The 16,654-nt window shown below is 38.1% G+C and overlaps 1 protein-coding gene across 1 annotated transcript in view; it reads right to left on the reverse strand.

The window, feature by feature from the left end:
* Positions 1–14,902, reverse strand: part of LOC110111951 — a 28,374-nt gene extending 13,472 nt beyond the window's left edge. Inside the window, exons 1-4 of the mRNA XM_020844020.2 lie at positions 14,657–14,902; positions 769–1,112; positions 597–686; positions 359–520 (exon numbers count right to left, since the gene is read on the reverse strand). Coding sequence (XP_020699679.1) covers positions 359–520; positions 597–686; positions 769–1,085 — 569 coding nt within the window. The 5' untranslated portion in view covers positions 1,086–1,112; positions 14,657–14,902. The remainder of the gene's footprint in view (positions 1–358; positions 521–596; positions 687–768; positions 1,113–14,656) is intronic.
* Between the last annotated feature and the right edge of the window lie 1,752 nt (positions 14,903–16,654).

A 16,654-nucleotide genomic window follows, 5' to 3' on the forward strand; every position in this document is an offset into this window, starting at 1 on the left:
TTGAATTTATCATTATATTGTTTAAAGCAACACTTTTGCTATGCACTTTGTACATTCAAGCAAAAAAAAAACTGTCTGCATCACCATTATATTTTGAAAACATCCATCATAACAAGGAGCAAAATCCTAATATAAGCAACGCTTTTGCCTGACGCAGATGAAATTTGCGAAGAATTTTTTGTCAAGTAAATCAACAGCATCCAATTTATTTTTAAATTAATCAATTAAAACATTGAATCTTTGTATCACGGTTCGCAAAATTGCTTGGCCATCATATGACCAGCGTATGACAATTTAAATTTTCTACGAACATCCGAACTCCGACTCTATGAACCTAAATGGGTGTGGACTAAAATACCTTGTATCAATACTTTCAGCAGTAGTTGTTGGCCTCATCTGTCTGTTATTTTCATAAATTGTCAGTGTACTCTGTCCAATGGAGTTGGCGTTTTCTACAATGACATTGGTAGCTGCATTAAAGGTACCTGATTCGGAGGCCCGGGACTTGATTTTTGTTGCCCTATGTAAACAATATTTCATCTTAAAACTCGTCTTATTAGTCGTGTAGCTTACTAGGTTAATCATAAGATGATTACCTGGCTCCACCTTGAGGCCTCTTCCGTTTGTTCTGAACAGCAGAAGCAACAATAGAGGTGCCAGAATCAGCTACTATGCTCCTTGTTGTCCTGATAGGCATAAAGGTTTTATGTCAGAAAAAAATTATGAATATTGAAACTAATATACTATGCCATAATGATTGACTGATACCTCTGATCAACCTTATTTAAGATATAAACCTCTGCTGTTGTAGCATTCTCATTAAAATGAACCATGCGGCGTAAGTCTTTGTCATTAGAAATTGTGATGAGAGTTTTTTTGTTACTCGGAAGAAAATACTTAATAGACATGCATGCTATGTCAATATTAAACATGCTGCTTATTTCAGAGTTGAACTCATCAAAGAGCATGTCAGGACCAACATCAATGGCATGTGCCTCTCCACCAGAATAAGACAGAGATCCATCACTATTGGTAACAAATTCTCCTCCATACTGGCAGATGGTCACAATCTTCCCTTCTACCATCGTCCTTCAGCAACCCCGATAGTGGACCTATATAAAACATCATTACAAAACTTGAGTTAAACTAATTTTTTAAAAAAATCATCTGTAAATGTATTGAAATTGCACATAGGGTATTGCAGCTCAAGGGCTATGATGCACAGACACGGACACGACGACACAAATAGGACACGACACGGACACGGGACACGCAAATTATTGAAATATGGGACACGGATACGAGTTGGACACGGTATTATAAATTTTATATTTTAAAAATAGCATATAAAAATTAAGTACAATTTTAAAATAATTTAAAAATAATAAGTCATTTAACTAGAATTTATGCTTAAAATAATTAATATTAGGATGTCGAGAGTCTAGCATCGATGTCATTTATCAGTCATCGAGAGAGGAGATGAAAATAGCTTTAGTGTCAAAGAGAAATGAAAAAGAAAATATTTGATGAATGGGGAATTAAGTGTGAGCAATTGATTTAGTGATGTAGATAGGAAACAAGAAATTTAGTTTTTATATTTTAAATAAGTAAAAATTTTAAATACAAGAAATTTTATTTTAAAAAATTCATACAATATTTAAGATATGACATGCGTGTCCAATTTTTATTAAATATTTTTTTAATTGGACACATTTTCAGCATGTCCAACACGCGTCGAAGGAGTATCGGATGCGTGTCATGTCGGATACGTGTCAGACACTGCATGAGTTCATTATTAACGGCAGCATAAGAAAACAATTAAACCAAAAAGCCAAGGAGGTTATAATACTAATGCAAGGAAACTATCACTTACGACCAAGTTACAAAAAATAACCTGTTAGTTGAATCCATGTCTGCGTCATAAGCATGAAAATATATCCATGTATTTTTGAATCCAAGTCGCTTTACTCTTAGAGATGGGATACGAAATGAGCATGTATGTGAAAAGGTTGGAGTAGCTCCAATGGAAGATAAGATTAGAGAGAGTCGCCTTAGATGGTTTGGTCACATAAAACGGCAGCCATCCGATGTCCCAGTTAGGAAAGTAGATGTATTAGATTTGGCTTATGTTATGAAAGATAGAGGTAGACCTAAAAAGACTTGGTTAGAAAATATTAGAAATGACATTTCTTTTTTAGATTTAAATGAGATTCTCAATAATAGAGAAAAAAGATCCATGTAGCCGACCCCACGTAGTGGGATAAAGGCTTAATGTTGTTGTTGTTGTTGTTGTATTGTTAATTCTAACAAAATGAGTATAATACTAATGGAAGGACATCACCCATTAAGATAAAGTTTGACTCATAATTCTCTAAAGACAACTATTCTAACAAGCCATGCATATATAAATGCGAAAAACCTCTACAGCTAACAAGCAACTTCTGTGTAAAAGTAAAATAAAAACATAAGAGAGACATTTACTATTTCAGATGAAAACGAAAAATGGGTGAAATCCATGAAAGATAGAGGTAGACCTAAAAAGACTTGGTTAGAAAATATTCAAGTGAAAAATTTTTATTCTAGCATAAATGAATGAAAACAAACAAATAAGAATTACGAAAGTAAATGAAATATTGTGTAAAGAGAGCATATTGTAGTAAATCTGACAAAAATCAATTACACTTTCAATAAATAAAAACAAAGACAGAAGAAATAGAAGAGAAATGAAATGGAAAGAAGGCATTGATAGGCAAGACTTAAATTTGAACAAGGAGATTGCTTCTCCAAAAATACTTCAAGCCTCATACTTGATCGTAAGAAAAATTATTTGCACGTTTATTAAGCTATATATTCTTCATTACATGCCTGAAGATACTTATTTATGAACCCTATAAAATACAAAATAAGGTAGATAGAACCACCAAAGAAGCCACCGAGAAAATGTACTAGATTGTTAGATCGGTCCATTGGACCGGTCCAACCAGTCCACACGGACCGGCTCAGGCAGAGAACAAGCGGAGAGTTCCGCCTGTCGCATGGGCCGATCAGGCTGCCAAAGCCAAGGGAACTTTTTTGGAAAGATTTGTGAGGTAATTGGGAGGGAAATTTGAATGTAGGGACTGTTTAGGGATTTCCTTTTGATTTGTATGCATTAAATAGTTTGTTTTCCTAGGGTTAGGGCATCTTGAATTTGGCTGAAATTTGAGATCTCTTAGATTTAGGTTTTCTTTTGGGCTCTAGCGGCGTCTAGAGATTTGGGAGAGATCGATCCTCCTCTCAAATAGAGGATCAATTATATCTTGCTATTTTCCGTTTCCCTTTTAACAAATAATACAAATTATCTACTATTTTCTTGTTTTTGTGCGGATTCTTGTGAAGAATTCTCGTTGTTTTTCGAAAATTTATAGGAAATAATTGAGATCTACAAGTGTTTCCTATCAAATCAAAAGCCACAATTACAAAAAGAGCCACAATCGAAGAGTTATAGCATACAACTGAGCCCTAAATGAAGAAGCGTTATAGTCTTGCAAGAAGAGCATCTACAATCCCATAAGAAGAGATCAAAGATGTGTAGCTGAAGGAACCTCCACAAGGAGCACCAACGAAGTGTAAGCCTGCAAGACTAATGATTGCTAAGGCTGTAAGAGAACTGATGACTGGATAGACAGTTCAATACTCATTCAAGGTTAATTTACATTCATTTATTTCAAATAATCGTACATGCCTGAAAAAAAAATGATTAACTCAATATATAAATGAACAAATTTGAACATTGGTCTTTCATCTTTCAGAACATGTTGGATTATTATTAAGAAACTAACTCTCTAAGAGCTCAATAAAATGCCTATTTAATAATGATTTATGCCATGTTTTTACATCAATTATCATATATCTTATACACTTTAAATTTTGGTATATTATTTAAATATAATTATGATGCAAATATCAAGCGAATAAATTAATAATAATTTTATTAGTTGTTTGGTGATTTCCCATGTTTTTATGTCAATTATCATATATCTTGTACATTTTATATTTTGGTATATTATTTGAGATATAATTATGATGCAAATATCAAGTAAATAAATACATATATAGATTAAAATTATTTTTTTATAAATATTTGAACTTCAGAAAATAGCATACATAATAGCTATTGAATTATATCAGTTTTAATTAAAACTCATAAATCTATGTATGTTAGTAATAAGTATATATATTTTAAATCTTGACATCAAACAGATAGTTAGTTAAGCTAGATTAGGAGTTGATTCCTATGCGCTCTGAAAATTCAGCCACGGCCTTCCCCGCAGCTTTTCGAGGAGAGTTTTAACGGATTAAGTTTTGAGGTAAATTTTGGAAAGGCAGATTGGGATTGTAGATAAGACACTAATTAAAACTCATAAATCTATTTATGTTAGTAATAAGTATATATATTTTAAATCATTGACATCAAATAGATTATTAGTTAAGCTAGATTAGGAGTTGATTCCTATGCGCTCTGAAAATTCAGCCACGGCCTTCCCCGTAGCTTTTCGAGGAGAGTTTTAACGGATTAAGTTTTGAGGTAAATTTTGGGAAGGCAGATTGGGATTGTAGATAAGAAACTAACCAGAGATTTCGCCCTCATTTTGCGAGGACTTTATGATCATATTGATTCATATCTCAAGAATTTGATGTCATTGGGGACCATACGGCTTTGGCCATAACCGCAATGTAGTGGTGTCATTTGACGGCGAACCACCCTGTTCAGAGGGCCTTGATCATAACCATTCACCGGCGGTGCCACCAGCGGCAAAACCTCTGGTTAGAGGACACGTGTCACGTCCTTACTAGCATAAGGCTATTTTAAAATTAATCCTAGTGATATTCTCGACTAGACATTAGCTCTTTGTGAGTTGAAATGTATTTTCAAATTTGTCCGCCTCTGCAAACTATTGCGAAGGTTGGATGGATTTTGTTTTAAGTTGTTTGATAGTTTATTTCAATTTTAAATATTTTTGGATTTTGAAATTCTTGAGAGATTTTGAATTTTGTAGGTATTTGAAGGCATTTTGCATATTTGAAACTGACCACTTTGGTTGAGATCAGCATTCAACACGGTCATCATCGGGGTGTATGGGGTCATTTGCATTTGTGGATTGAACCTTGTCGACTCTATTGAGCTGTCAATAGAGAATCAAGTTCCTTGTAGGCTTTATGCCTTTGTGAATGAATTTTCTAGATTATCAGCATTGAAGGCCTTATATGAATGTATAAAACAAATATCACAATCAATATCGCGACCGTATAATTGTTTGATGGTTCGAACAATGTTGACTCCTATATGCTCGCATAGAAAGATCGGGCTTGAACTTGGGTTTATTTATTGACTCGTGTAGCATCCCTAGACGTCACGTATATAGTTATAACACGCTCGTCGGGGCCCATGCGGCTATGTGATTATACATGCCCTTCTGTGTACCTATGTGCATACATATTACAGTGCATGTGCGGGGCTATTTTCAAGAATATTTGACCCTGTTCAATTGTGTGGGAAACCCTTATTTGAATGTAGTGTTCTATTTGGAAGCTCATATATGCCTTCTATCTGCTTGTATGCAGGTTGCAGATCTAGTGGCGTGGCATCATATTGTGGTCATTTAACCGTTTTGTACATGTAGACTATCATGCATTACTTATTGCTTTATGCGAGTACAATTCCATGCACTAACGAATCTCTTGCTATGGTTGGTAGATGTTGTCATATGTTGTAGCTCACTTCTATCTTTCTTGTGGATGACGTATTAGATGTATAACGGGTCTCTTTTAGTGGCCCGTAGGCATTTACATTTGTTATAGTCATCTGGTATTTTGTTCATATATGGCATTTTGGGTACACAGCGAGTCTCCTACAACGGCCCGTGGGTACCTGCATTTGCTGCAAGTTGTACACCTTCACTTGTAAGAAGAGGATGTATTTGGTTGCAATTGGATGGTTGTTGATTGCGGGGATATTACAATATTCTTTGCTACAACAACTTATAGATACTTTGAATATGCTCTGAATATACTGCATTTGCTTATAGTGGATTAATACATTTACTTTATGATTACTTATTATTGACTACAAGATGATCCAATGTCTTGTTGCACATTGTTCATCATTATCTGCAGGTGGACTGTTGTATGCATGATAATCTTTCTACAACACTTGTGGGCAAGTTGTATTGTCTTCTAGCCTCTATAATCCTTTCACCAATATTCTCAGATGAATGCGATAGGAACTGCTACATCTTCTCGCATGACTATTACGAAGAATATCATCAATTCTAACTTTGTTGCTTTTGGGGTTGAGTGTATCCACTTGTGCTTCAAGGCTGGTCGTAGAGCACCATTACACTTGTTGTATATCAGCCTTATGTCGTAGCATACTGGTGCAGTTATATGTATTTTAACCAATGTTGACTGTAGGATTTTGCCATATTCACTGCCCCCCTGCTATACAGCTTCTAAACTCTTTCAATTGTTACGATTTCTTCTATGTTTTGTCTATGATCTGCATTCATAGCATGTCAATCATCATTGCTTGCAGGTAGATGAGCATGCTCGTTTATGAACTGATGCTGATCGTTGGGTGGATCGTACTTATTGCAGATAACCTCCACATACGTTCCTTAGCAATTCAACATGCTCATTGTATGTTGACTTTCAACGTTCATAGAGAACTACTATATTTATCTACAAGCTAACTTCATATTCACAGGAGGCTGTTATATGCATCTGCAAGCAGGTGTAGTCTTTTGATTATGTGTGAACATGATTAAGGCAGGTATTTCATGCATACCAATGTCATTTGCAAGTGAGTATTTCACATCATTTCACTTTTAATTTTTAATGTGACATTTATTTATTTGCAAATAAGTTGTGTTACTTATTGGAGATTCCGCAACATAGCTTGCAAGTATATCGCTATATCCTCTACAATGTTCATTACTCACTGCTTGTGCATGGTTTATGTTACATCTTTCACAAACTTTTATCATTTGCAGATAAGTTGAACTTGCAAGTTCTTTGGCCTCAAAGATGGTTTACACTACCAGTTGAAGTTGAACTTGAGGTAGTTTCACACCATTACTTGCATGTATATCATCGTATCCTTCAAAATTCTTGTTAATCTTTGCTTACAAGTAAATTGTGTCATAAGTCCTTCATCCATTCATTGATGTTCATTTGAGGATTTTGAACCATTAATCAGCATTTATATTTTCAAACTATTTATGTATTTTAGAGTTTTAAAGTCCGATTCCCTATATGTGTTCAAATTCAAGTTCAATTTAGTGTTCAAATCAAGTTCAAGTTCAAGTTCAGGTTCAGGTTAAGTTCAAGTTCAGGTCCAAATTTAAGTCCAAGTCCAAGTCCCCTTGTTCACCAGAATTTTCAACAACCTCCCGGCGTCTCCTTCATTTAGGGGAAATTACAGGAAATTGGGTCATCATACCACACTACAAGAGCGTGTTTGGTAAGTGCCGGGGGACACCAAGGTCGTACATCTTCAATCCCACCACGTTACGAGAGTGTGTATGGGGGGCTCCAAAATACCTGTTTAAAAACACAAATGGCTTTCCCTGCCACGTCACAAGGGCCTGTACAGGTACTTAGGGTGATGTGAAACAACATGCGATGATGGAGGGGGGCTCCAAAATACCTGTTTAAAAACACAAATGGCTTTCCCTGCCACGTCACAAGGGCCTGTACAGGTACTTAGGGGCATCCCCACCATGCTACAAGAGCGTATGTAGGGCTTACCCACCTCGCCGTATGCGTTGCATCGGGTTTCCTCCTACTGTGCTACGAAAGCGCGTATAGGGGGTTTTCCAGCTCAACATAAACGCTGAATGCGGGGTTTTGAGTTGGAATTTTTATACCTGTGTGGAGAGGGATTGACAGTGGCGATTATGTTAAAGAAAATGCAAAAATAACAAAAAAAATTCTCTTTTTTTATTTTTCTCTTTCTTTTTTTATTTTCTTTTTTTCTCTTTCTCTCTTTATTTGGTCACTTTTGAACTCTCTTCTTTTTTTTTCTCACACACTTTTTGTAATAAGTTTTTTACATATATATACTAATAATAATAATATTATTATTATTAGTGATATTAAAAGTAATACTAATAATCATACTATTAATAATAATAATTGTAATAATAAAAATAATTAATATAACTAATAACCAAATAAAATAAAATAAAAAGTATACCTAACTAGCTAAAGGAGGTCGAGAAGGGCAAGGATTGGCTTGGGCTTGTGTTCTGTCTTGAGTAGGTCGAAGGAAGGTCGGATGTGGGAAGGTTAGGCACAGATGGAGATCTTCGCGGCTTACAGAGATCGAGGCTCCGTCTCGAGTCAGCTTCAACGATTGGATTGAACAAGGAAGCGCAATGTCGTCTAAAAAGTGACGGGGGAAAGAGTGGAGGAGGTGTAAGGGACTAGGGCTCGTTGGGATTGGAAGGAGGCTTGCGAAGGCTAGGACAGGGCTCGGTTTGAGCAGAAGATGTCGGGAGAAGGCCTGTTGGCTTTGGCTATATGAGATCAGGAGAGATGAAGGGTAACGTAAGTACAGGGTTGGACAGAGATTCTTGCGGCAGCGTTTGACGGATGGCTTGCGAATGGTCTGGAGGTCGGTCAGCTTCAGCAGAAAAAAATTTGCGACATGGGTTGAGGGAGGTCGCAGGAGTTCAGCCGTGGGTTTGGGTTCGGAAGAGGCGAAGAGGGGTCGGAGCTTGGCTGAAGCTTGCGAGAGTTCGTGGGGTTGAGTAGGAAAGTGAAAGGAATGAGAGCTCGGATCTCTCATTTTAACGACGCGAAGCGGGCAAGTCTTGGCATGTGAGCGACAAGACGATTCGGCGCCATTGCAGGTAATGAGCATTGTAGCGAGATTTCTATTGCAGATACGGGATGGGCGGCAATAGAATTTGGCAAAGGTAATGATTTATGCATATTTCTTTATTCTTTTTTTTTTAACCTCAGAGGTCAGCAATTCCAACTTTAACAAGATTTTAAAACTCGAGTCATATTCAAGATCAATGTGAAATTGATCCAATAATAGCAAAAACATCAAGTAGGGGTGCAAACGAGTCGAGTCGAGCTCGAGTTTGAGCTAGCTCAAGCTTGGCTAGCAAACTCAAAGACAAGCTCGAACTTGAGCTCGAGCTCGAATCGAGCTTGTATGGTGAGCTCGAACTCGACTAGCCAGATTTGCAACGGGTAAAGATCGACTCGTGAGCTTGCCTTACCAAATTTGGAACTAGGGGTGCAAACGAGTCGAGTCGAGCTCGAGCTCGAGCCAGAGGGTGTTCGAGTAAAGCTCGACTGTCAAATACCAAGCTTGAGCTCGAACTCGAGTCGAGCTCAAAAAACGAGCTCGAGCTTGACTCGTTTCACGTCGAGCAGCTCGTCGAGCTCAACCCCGAGCAGGCTAGCAATCATGACCTCCGTCGTCCCGAGCAGTGTCGTCCACCTCCGTCTTTCTGAGCTACATCGTCACCGACGATAATAGTTACGACCTCCGTCGTCCTGAGCAGCGTAGTTGACCTCCGTCCTCACTCGTACCGAGCATAATAATGCTTATGTATTCAAACAAAGAAACATGCAGAGAAAATGAAAAATAACTACACCGTCCCATGGATTCAATGCCATCCCAAGAATTCCAACAAAGAAATGAAGCCAGCGGTTACTAGTAGCAGGGAAATTGGGAAAATATTTCTTCTGGAATGGTTTATAACTTTTCCTCGAATTGTATAGATACAGAAACACGGTAAAAACTGAAGCATAAAAGAATTGTAAAGGAAAAATTTCACAAGAGGCTAAAAAAAAAATTGATGCTTTGTGTACTGCTGCAGCACTGGAAGACACCTCTAAAAAAAAGAGGAAACATAAAAAAATGAAGAATAGAACTCCTAACAAGATCTTAAAACTCTCTCTACTAACCAACTCACGCCTCTTGCTTGAGCACTGCAATAATGGCAGACGAAGAAGACATGCCCTAGCTTGAACGAACGATGCACTCCACGGACCACAGCTCCTCACGGATAGACCGGCTCTTCACTCTGCTGAAATTTAAAATAAGTTGTTTATTTGTTACCGAACCCGGTTCATTATTCGCCCGGTCAAGAATTTCTGCAGTCCCGCACTCCCACCGCTTCACTTTGCATCGAAACTCAAATTTCGCAAATCTGTCCGCGGGACCGTGACTCCGCCTTCTAATCGGTCTGGCTCGACGAGCACTCGAGCCGGGACAAGATATGTATCGAACTCGAGCTCGAAATTTTTCTCAAACTCGAGCTCGATACTCGATAAGCTTGACTCGCAAGCTCGTTAACGAGTCGAGCTCGATTCAGCTCGCGAGCCGGCTTGACTCGGTTGCACGCCTAGTTGGAACACCTGGTCACCAGAGTTACAATGAGCTTCGCTTGCCAGAGAAGGAAGTTGGGAGTCAAACTCAGGACACCAACTCATGAGCTTTGCTCACCGGAGAAAGGAGAAAACATAAACGAGCTTAGCAGCCCGTTGGAGAAAAAGAGCATTGAAGGTAAAGATTGGGCTTTGTTTTTTTGGAGATAAGCATGAGCAAGTTTAAAAAAAATAATAATTAATGATTTTTTTAAAAGAAGCTGGCAGATTTCCCAAAAAATAGAGCTGCAAGTTTGCATTAATTGCTTTAAATGTAATTAGTGTTTTAAAGTTTTTTGGGCTGCATTTAGAGAAAATCAAATTGTTATTTTTTAAATAATATAACTTTTTTTTTAAATATCAACCTAATTGAGCGAGTTGACAAGCCGAGTTTCATCAAGTTCAACTCGCGAGCTCGTTACTGAGTCGAGTTTGAGCCAACTCGGCTCACTTACACCCCTAACATCAAGCCTTTATCCTACTACTTGGTGTCAGCTACATGAGTCTTTTTTCTCCATTGTGTCATATTAAGAGTCAAATTCTCATTTAAATTTAATAAAAATTGTCATTCTAATACTTTCTAAATTCTAATAAGTCTACATACACCTTTCTTAATAAAGGTCAACTCTAATACATCTACTCTCCTAGCCAGGTCAACAGAATGCCGACATTTAATGTGACTAAATCATCTAAGACGACTCTCTCAAATCTTATCCACCACTGGAGCTACTCCAACATTTTCACGTATATAATCATTTCACATTATATACGTTGCGGCGTGATACTAATGTTTCTCAAAATCAATTTGGATTTATGCCGGGTAGGTCGACTATGGAAGCCATACATTTATTCAGAGGTTTGATGGAAAAAGTGTATCTTACTATTTTCCGTGTTCCTTTCATCAAATAATACAAATTATCTACTGTTTTTGTGATTTTGTGTGGATTTTATTGAGAAAGCTCGTTGTTTTTCGAAGATTGATAGAAAGTACTTGAGATCTTCAAGTGTTTCCTATCAAATTGGTATCAGAGCAAGTCTTGGGACTGTTTGTGCGTTAATTTTGGCAAAGTTCGTTGGCCTATTTTTGGTCGGGAAGGGACGGAGTTGCTGTTTTGGTAATTCCGGATTTACAAAGGTTCGGAGCGAGATGGTGGCCAAGAAAGTTGATGCGCTAGAAGAAAGGCTTGAAGGGGAGATGAACCAAATCAAGACAACGGTGGAGGAAAGGATTTCCTCCACAGAATGACAAGTAGCCGATCTCCGGAACATGATGAAGAAAATGTTGGAAATCCACAACGAAACTGCATCTTTCGTGGCAAAAGGGGAGAAAGGAAAAAACAAGAATTCTAAAATTCGTAGGGAGTAAGATGAGGTGGAGATCATGGAGAGAGAAAAAGGAAAACCCTATCTGGAGCCTTTTCAGGGGGAGGATAGAGGAGGTAGGTACGAGGAAATGCACGGGTATGGAGGGACGGAGCAAAGGGGTGCTGATTGAGAACACTAGGAGGGACATTATGGTCGCCGAGGTGCTGAGTTTGAGGGAAGAAGAGGAGAATTCGAAGGGGGTTTGGGCTATGGAAGAGCAAGGGAAGACCGTGAGATGTGGGGTGGGCTGAGCACTTGGGAAAGGGGAAGCTATGGAGGAATAAGGGGGAATGGTGGAGATCAAAAGTTAAAGAAGTTGAAGATGCCTATCTTCGAGGGGGAGGATGCGTATGGGTGGATATATAAGGTGGAGATATGCTTTGCCATTAATGAGCTAACGGAGGAGGAGAAGCTGACAGTAGCAGACCTATGTTTGGAGGGGAAGGCACTGTCATGGTACCAGTGGAGAGACCAAAGGAGACCTATCAGGGATTGGAGGGAATTCAATGACTGCATAATAGAACGTTTCCAAACCGACCAGTGATGAGATTTCTATGAGCAGTTCTTTGCTCTAGCACAGGAGGGATCAGTAGCAGACTACCAGGAGCAGTTTGAGCACCTAGCCAGTTGGGTGGAGCAGTTATCAGATACGGTATTGGAGGGAAACTTCATGAAGGGGTTAAAGGCAGAGATCTGAGCAGCAGTGAAAGTTTTGATGCCTATTGACTTGGGGGAGGCCATAAAGTTGGCACAGCTGGTGGAAAGTCAGAATAATCTGGAGAAAGGGGCCAGGAACAACAGCTCAAGAGGCTCTTACAGGACAACGACCACTCTTCTAGCACCCAAGGAGCCTGCATCAGGCAACATTAATGAGACCAACAGGGAGAAGCCAATAGGAGAGAGTGGGAAAATTTTCAAGAGGCAGACAGAGAAGGAGATGCAGGAGATGAGGGCAAAGGGGTTGTGTTTCAGGTGCAAGGAGAAGTATACGCTAGGACATCGGTGCAAGGATCGAACTCTTTAGGTTCTCACCATCTATGATGACGAGGAAACTGAGGAGGGATGTGAGGGGGAGTTAGAGGAAGAGAGGGAGCAGAAGTTGTATTTGAATCTGGCCGAGGTTTTCCTGAATTCAGTAGCAGGGTTGACCTTGAATCATACGATGAAGGTGAAGGGGGAGATAGCAGGCATGGAGGTGGTTGTTTTGATTGACAGTGAGGCTACCCATAATTTCATTTCCACTCAGGTTGTCAATCAACTGGAAGTGAAATTGGTGGACACCGATTATTATGGGGTGATGATGGGTACATGGAAGGTGGAGAAAGGCCAGGGGATCTATAGAGAATTGGTGTTGACCATCCAGAAGATTCAGGTAAGGGAGGATTTTCTCCCACTAGATTTAGGAAGTACTTATGTCATGTAGAAAAAGGATTCATGTAGCCGACCCCACGTAGTGGGATAAAGGCTTGATGTTGTTGTTGTTGTTGTTGTAGAGTTAGGAAGTACTGATGTCATCCTAGGAATGAAATGGTTGTAGACCTTGGGGGAAACTAAGGACAATTGGGGAGCACTCACGATGGAATTAATAGTGGATGGGAGAAAGGTGGTTATAAGGGGAGATGCAAGGCTATCCAAAGTCATGGTATCAATTAAGACCATGGTTAGGAGCCTACAAGAGGTGGGGGAAGCTTATCGGGTGGGACTACACAAGCTGAATTTGATCAGGATGGAGGAGGGAGGGGGTGTTTCTCTTCAGGGCAACCCCTCCTGCAATTTGGTAAGGATTTTCTACCACCTCAAGGATGGCTACCTCCACCGGAACACGGGTGTATCTCCACCTTGACGACAAGGTAGATCTTTGGGAGGGATGTATTATTAGACTGGTCAAGTGGACCAGTCCAGCCGGTCCACACGGGGCCGGCCCAGACGCGAACAGGGCGGAGTTTTTTCGCCTGCTGGGATGCCGCGCGAGCCACACGCCGTCCAGAAGCCGAATAGGAAGTTTTGTTTTTTGGAATTAAGAGGGAAATTTGAACGTAGGGATTGTTTAGGGATTTCCTTTTGATTTGTATGCATTAAATAGTTTGTTTTCCTAGGGTTTGGGTATGTTGAATTTGGCTGAAATTTGAGATCTCTTAGATTTAGGCTTTCTTTGGGCTCTAGCGGCGTCTAGAGATTTGGGAGAGATCGATCCTCCTCTTGAATTGAGGATCAGGTGTATTTTTTCGTGTTCCTTTCATCAAATAATACAAATTATCTACTGTATTTTTTTATTTTGTGTGGATTTTGTGGAAAAAGCTCGTTGTTTTTTGAAGATTGATAGAAAGTACTTGAGATCTTCAAGTGTTTCCTATCATAATAATTTGTCAAAGAAATGCAAACCAAACATTTTTACATGAGCCCGCCACCCCATACCAGTTCCTAAATGGCTAAATTGATAAAAAAAGAGTGAACTTGAATAAGGCAAGATTCAGTTCATTTACAAACATAATGATTTCAATGAATAGAAATAATATTTATAGTAGAAACGCACAAAGAGCCAAACAACACATTAATATATCGATGAATAAAGACCACCACAAAATAGCAACTATCTCCTAGGAACAACTCTTGCAATATGTTCAACCAAAAGAATATGATACAATAAAAATAGAACAAACTACCAAATCCATCACATCAAAGCTATTAAAAATTGCCAGTTGTTTTAATCAACTTATATGTACATGTAATAGACAAGAATAGTTTTTAGAAGATTGTAATTTTAGAATGAAATTTGATTATTTATGGCATATTTTCAAAGTACAAAGAGGTGTGTGTGTGTGTGTGTAATGATGAAATGGTGAAACTTAAAAGCAGAATTTACCAGAAAATGATGGAAAAGAAGTGGAGTGAGCGCGCCGGGAGCGACAACAATCGTCGGCCGAAAGAAGTTGCTGCGGATGAGAACAAACGCGCAATTCAATGATTGGTTGAAGAGAATAACTTAATAACACTTCTGGATGGAGTCAACGATCGAAGGAAGAAAGGGAGCTAGGGTTTGGAGACTGACATTGAGAGAGAGAGAGAGAGAGAGAGAGGAGCCGATCACTTAGGGGCTGTTTGGTATCGGATTTATCGTGGGATTTAAGTCGGATTTACGCTAAATCCAAAATCCCACTTGTTGCCAAACAGCCCCTTAAGAGGGAGAAAATAAATTAGTTTTTGAAGATTTTGTCGTTAATAATCACGCTTCCACCGCAACTAAAATTCTGACACATGGCTTATAATGTATCCTCCACCTTGCGTGCGGTTCTCGTGGGTGGGGTTTGTGCACCACAAAAAACGTCGCATTAGAGAATGCCTCTGTTGAGTCAGACTTGCATGAAGATGGTTCTCCACGTCGGTCATGATACATTTTAATCTAGACTGTCCATCAGATCATGAATTTTATGGCGTGGCGTCTTGAGAAAAAAAATTAATTTGCCCTGAGACAATTACAAGCTTAAAAGGAAAGTTCAAATTCAACACTGCCTCGACATTCGGTTCCTTTGAATGAAATTATTATGTGCAGTCATTGAACGGCATCTAGAGGTAAATCAGAACACGTCACGTCATTTTTTTGTTATGCACTGCTGCTGTGTAACACTGGATATCAAGTGACGTTGTGTGTTTTGATTAATCTCCGGATCGTTCGGTGACCGCACAGAATAATTTCTCCCCCTTTTGGAAACAATAAAATCAGTCGAAGTACTTCCCCGAATTTAGAATTGCTGAGCAGCCTGGACCAATTTTGAGAAAGAAATAAGAATTTTTTTTTTCAGAGTAAAATGAGTGCATTGTATTTCCTTAAAAATTTTCTTTTTTTTTTTAAGCAAATAAAATACAGCATGAAATTTTAAGTTTTAATTAATACCTCAAAAGAAGTATTTTTTATATTATAAATTTATTGAATAAGACAAAATTAGAATCCTCCTAGACTCGCCCCTTGGCCCTAATGCCCTCTATCACATTTGCCACAATTGTCATAGCCACAAGTGCGGGGGGGGGGGGGGGGGGGGTGCACATGCCCCCCTTAAAAAAAATAATTTCTTGGCTTTAAGTGATATAAGAGATTAAAATAATTTTTTATAAGAAAATTAAGAGTTTGATGAACAAATTATAATCATTCCATCACGATTTTTATTGTATGTAATATATTCATAAAAAAAATAGTTACATAATTTATTGATCTTTTTTTTTGTCAAAATGGATCTTAAAGTATTGTATTTATTTTGAGATATGTGTAATATACATTTTAATTGAATTTTTTTATATGTTGAACTCATTTTAAAGGAAATTTAAGTGTGGATGATCAGTTACATAAGAAAATTAGCATTATTTTCATAAAAAATAAGACCTAATAATTATATGATTTAACATGCAAGCATATGCTTTAGGCTTTTTTTTTGTCAAAACCGCCGGAAAATTGACCGTGGGGGGGTGCACATGCCCCCCTTAAAAAAAATAATTTCTTGGCTTTAAGTGATATAAGAGATTAAAATAATTTTTTATAAGAAAATTAAGAGTTTGATGAACAAATTATAATCATTCCATCACGATTTTTATTGTATGTAATATATTCATAAAAAAAATAGTTACATAATTTATTGATCTTTTTTTTTGTCAAAATGGATCTTAAAGTATTGTATTTATTTTGAGATATGTGTAATATACATTTTAATTGAATTTTTTTATATGTTGAACTCATTTTAAAGGAAATTTAAGTGTGGATGATCAGTTACATAAGAAAATTAGCATTATTTTCATAAAAAATAAGACCTAATAATTATATGATTTAACATGCAAGCATATGCTTTAGGCTTTTTTTGTCAAAACCGCCGGA

The sequence above is a fragment of the Dendrobium catenatum genome, unplaced genomic scaffold (assembly GCF_001605985.2).
Source record: "Dendrobium catenatum unplaced genomic scaffold, ASM160598v2 fragScaff_scaffold_1482, whole genome shotgun sequence".
NCBI classification, from domain to species: Eukaryota; Viridiplantae; Streptophyta; class Magnoliopsida; order Asparagales; family Orchidaceae; genus Dendrobium; species Dendrobium catenatum.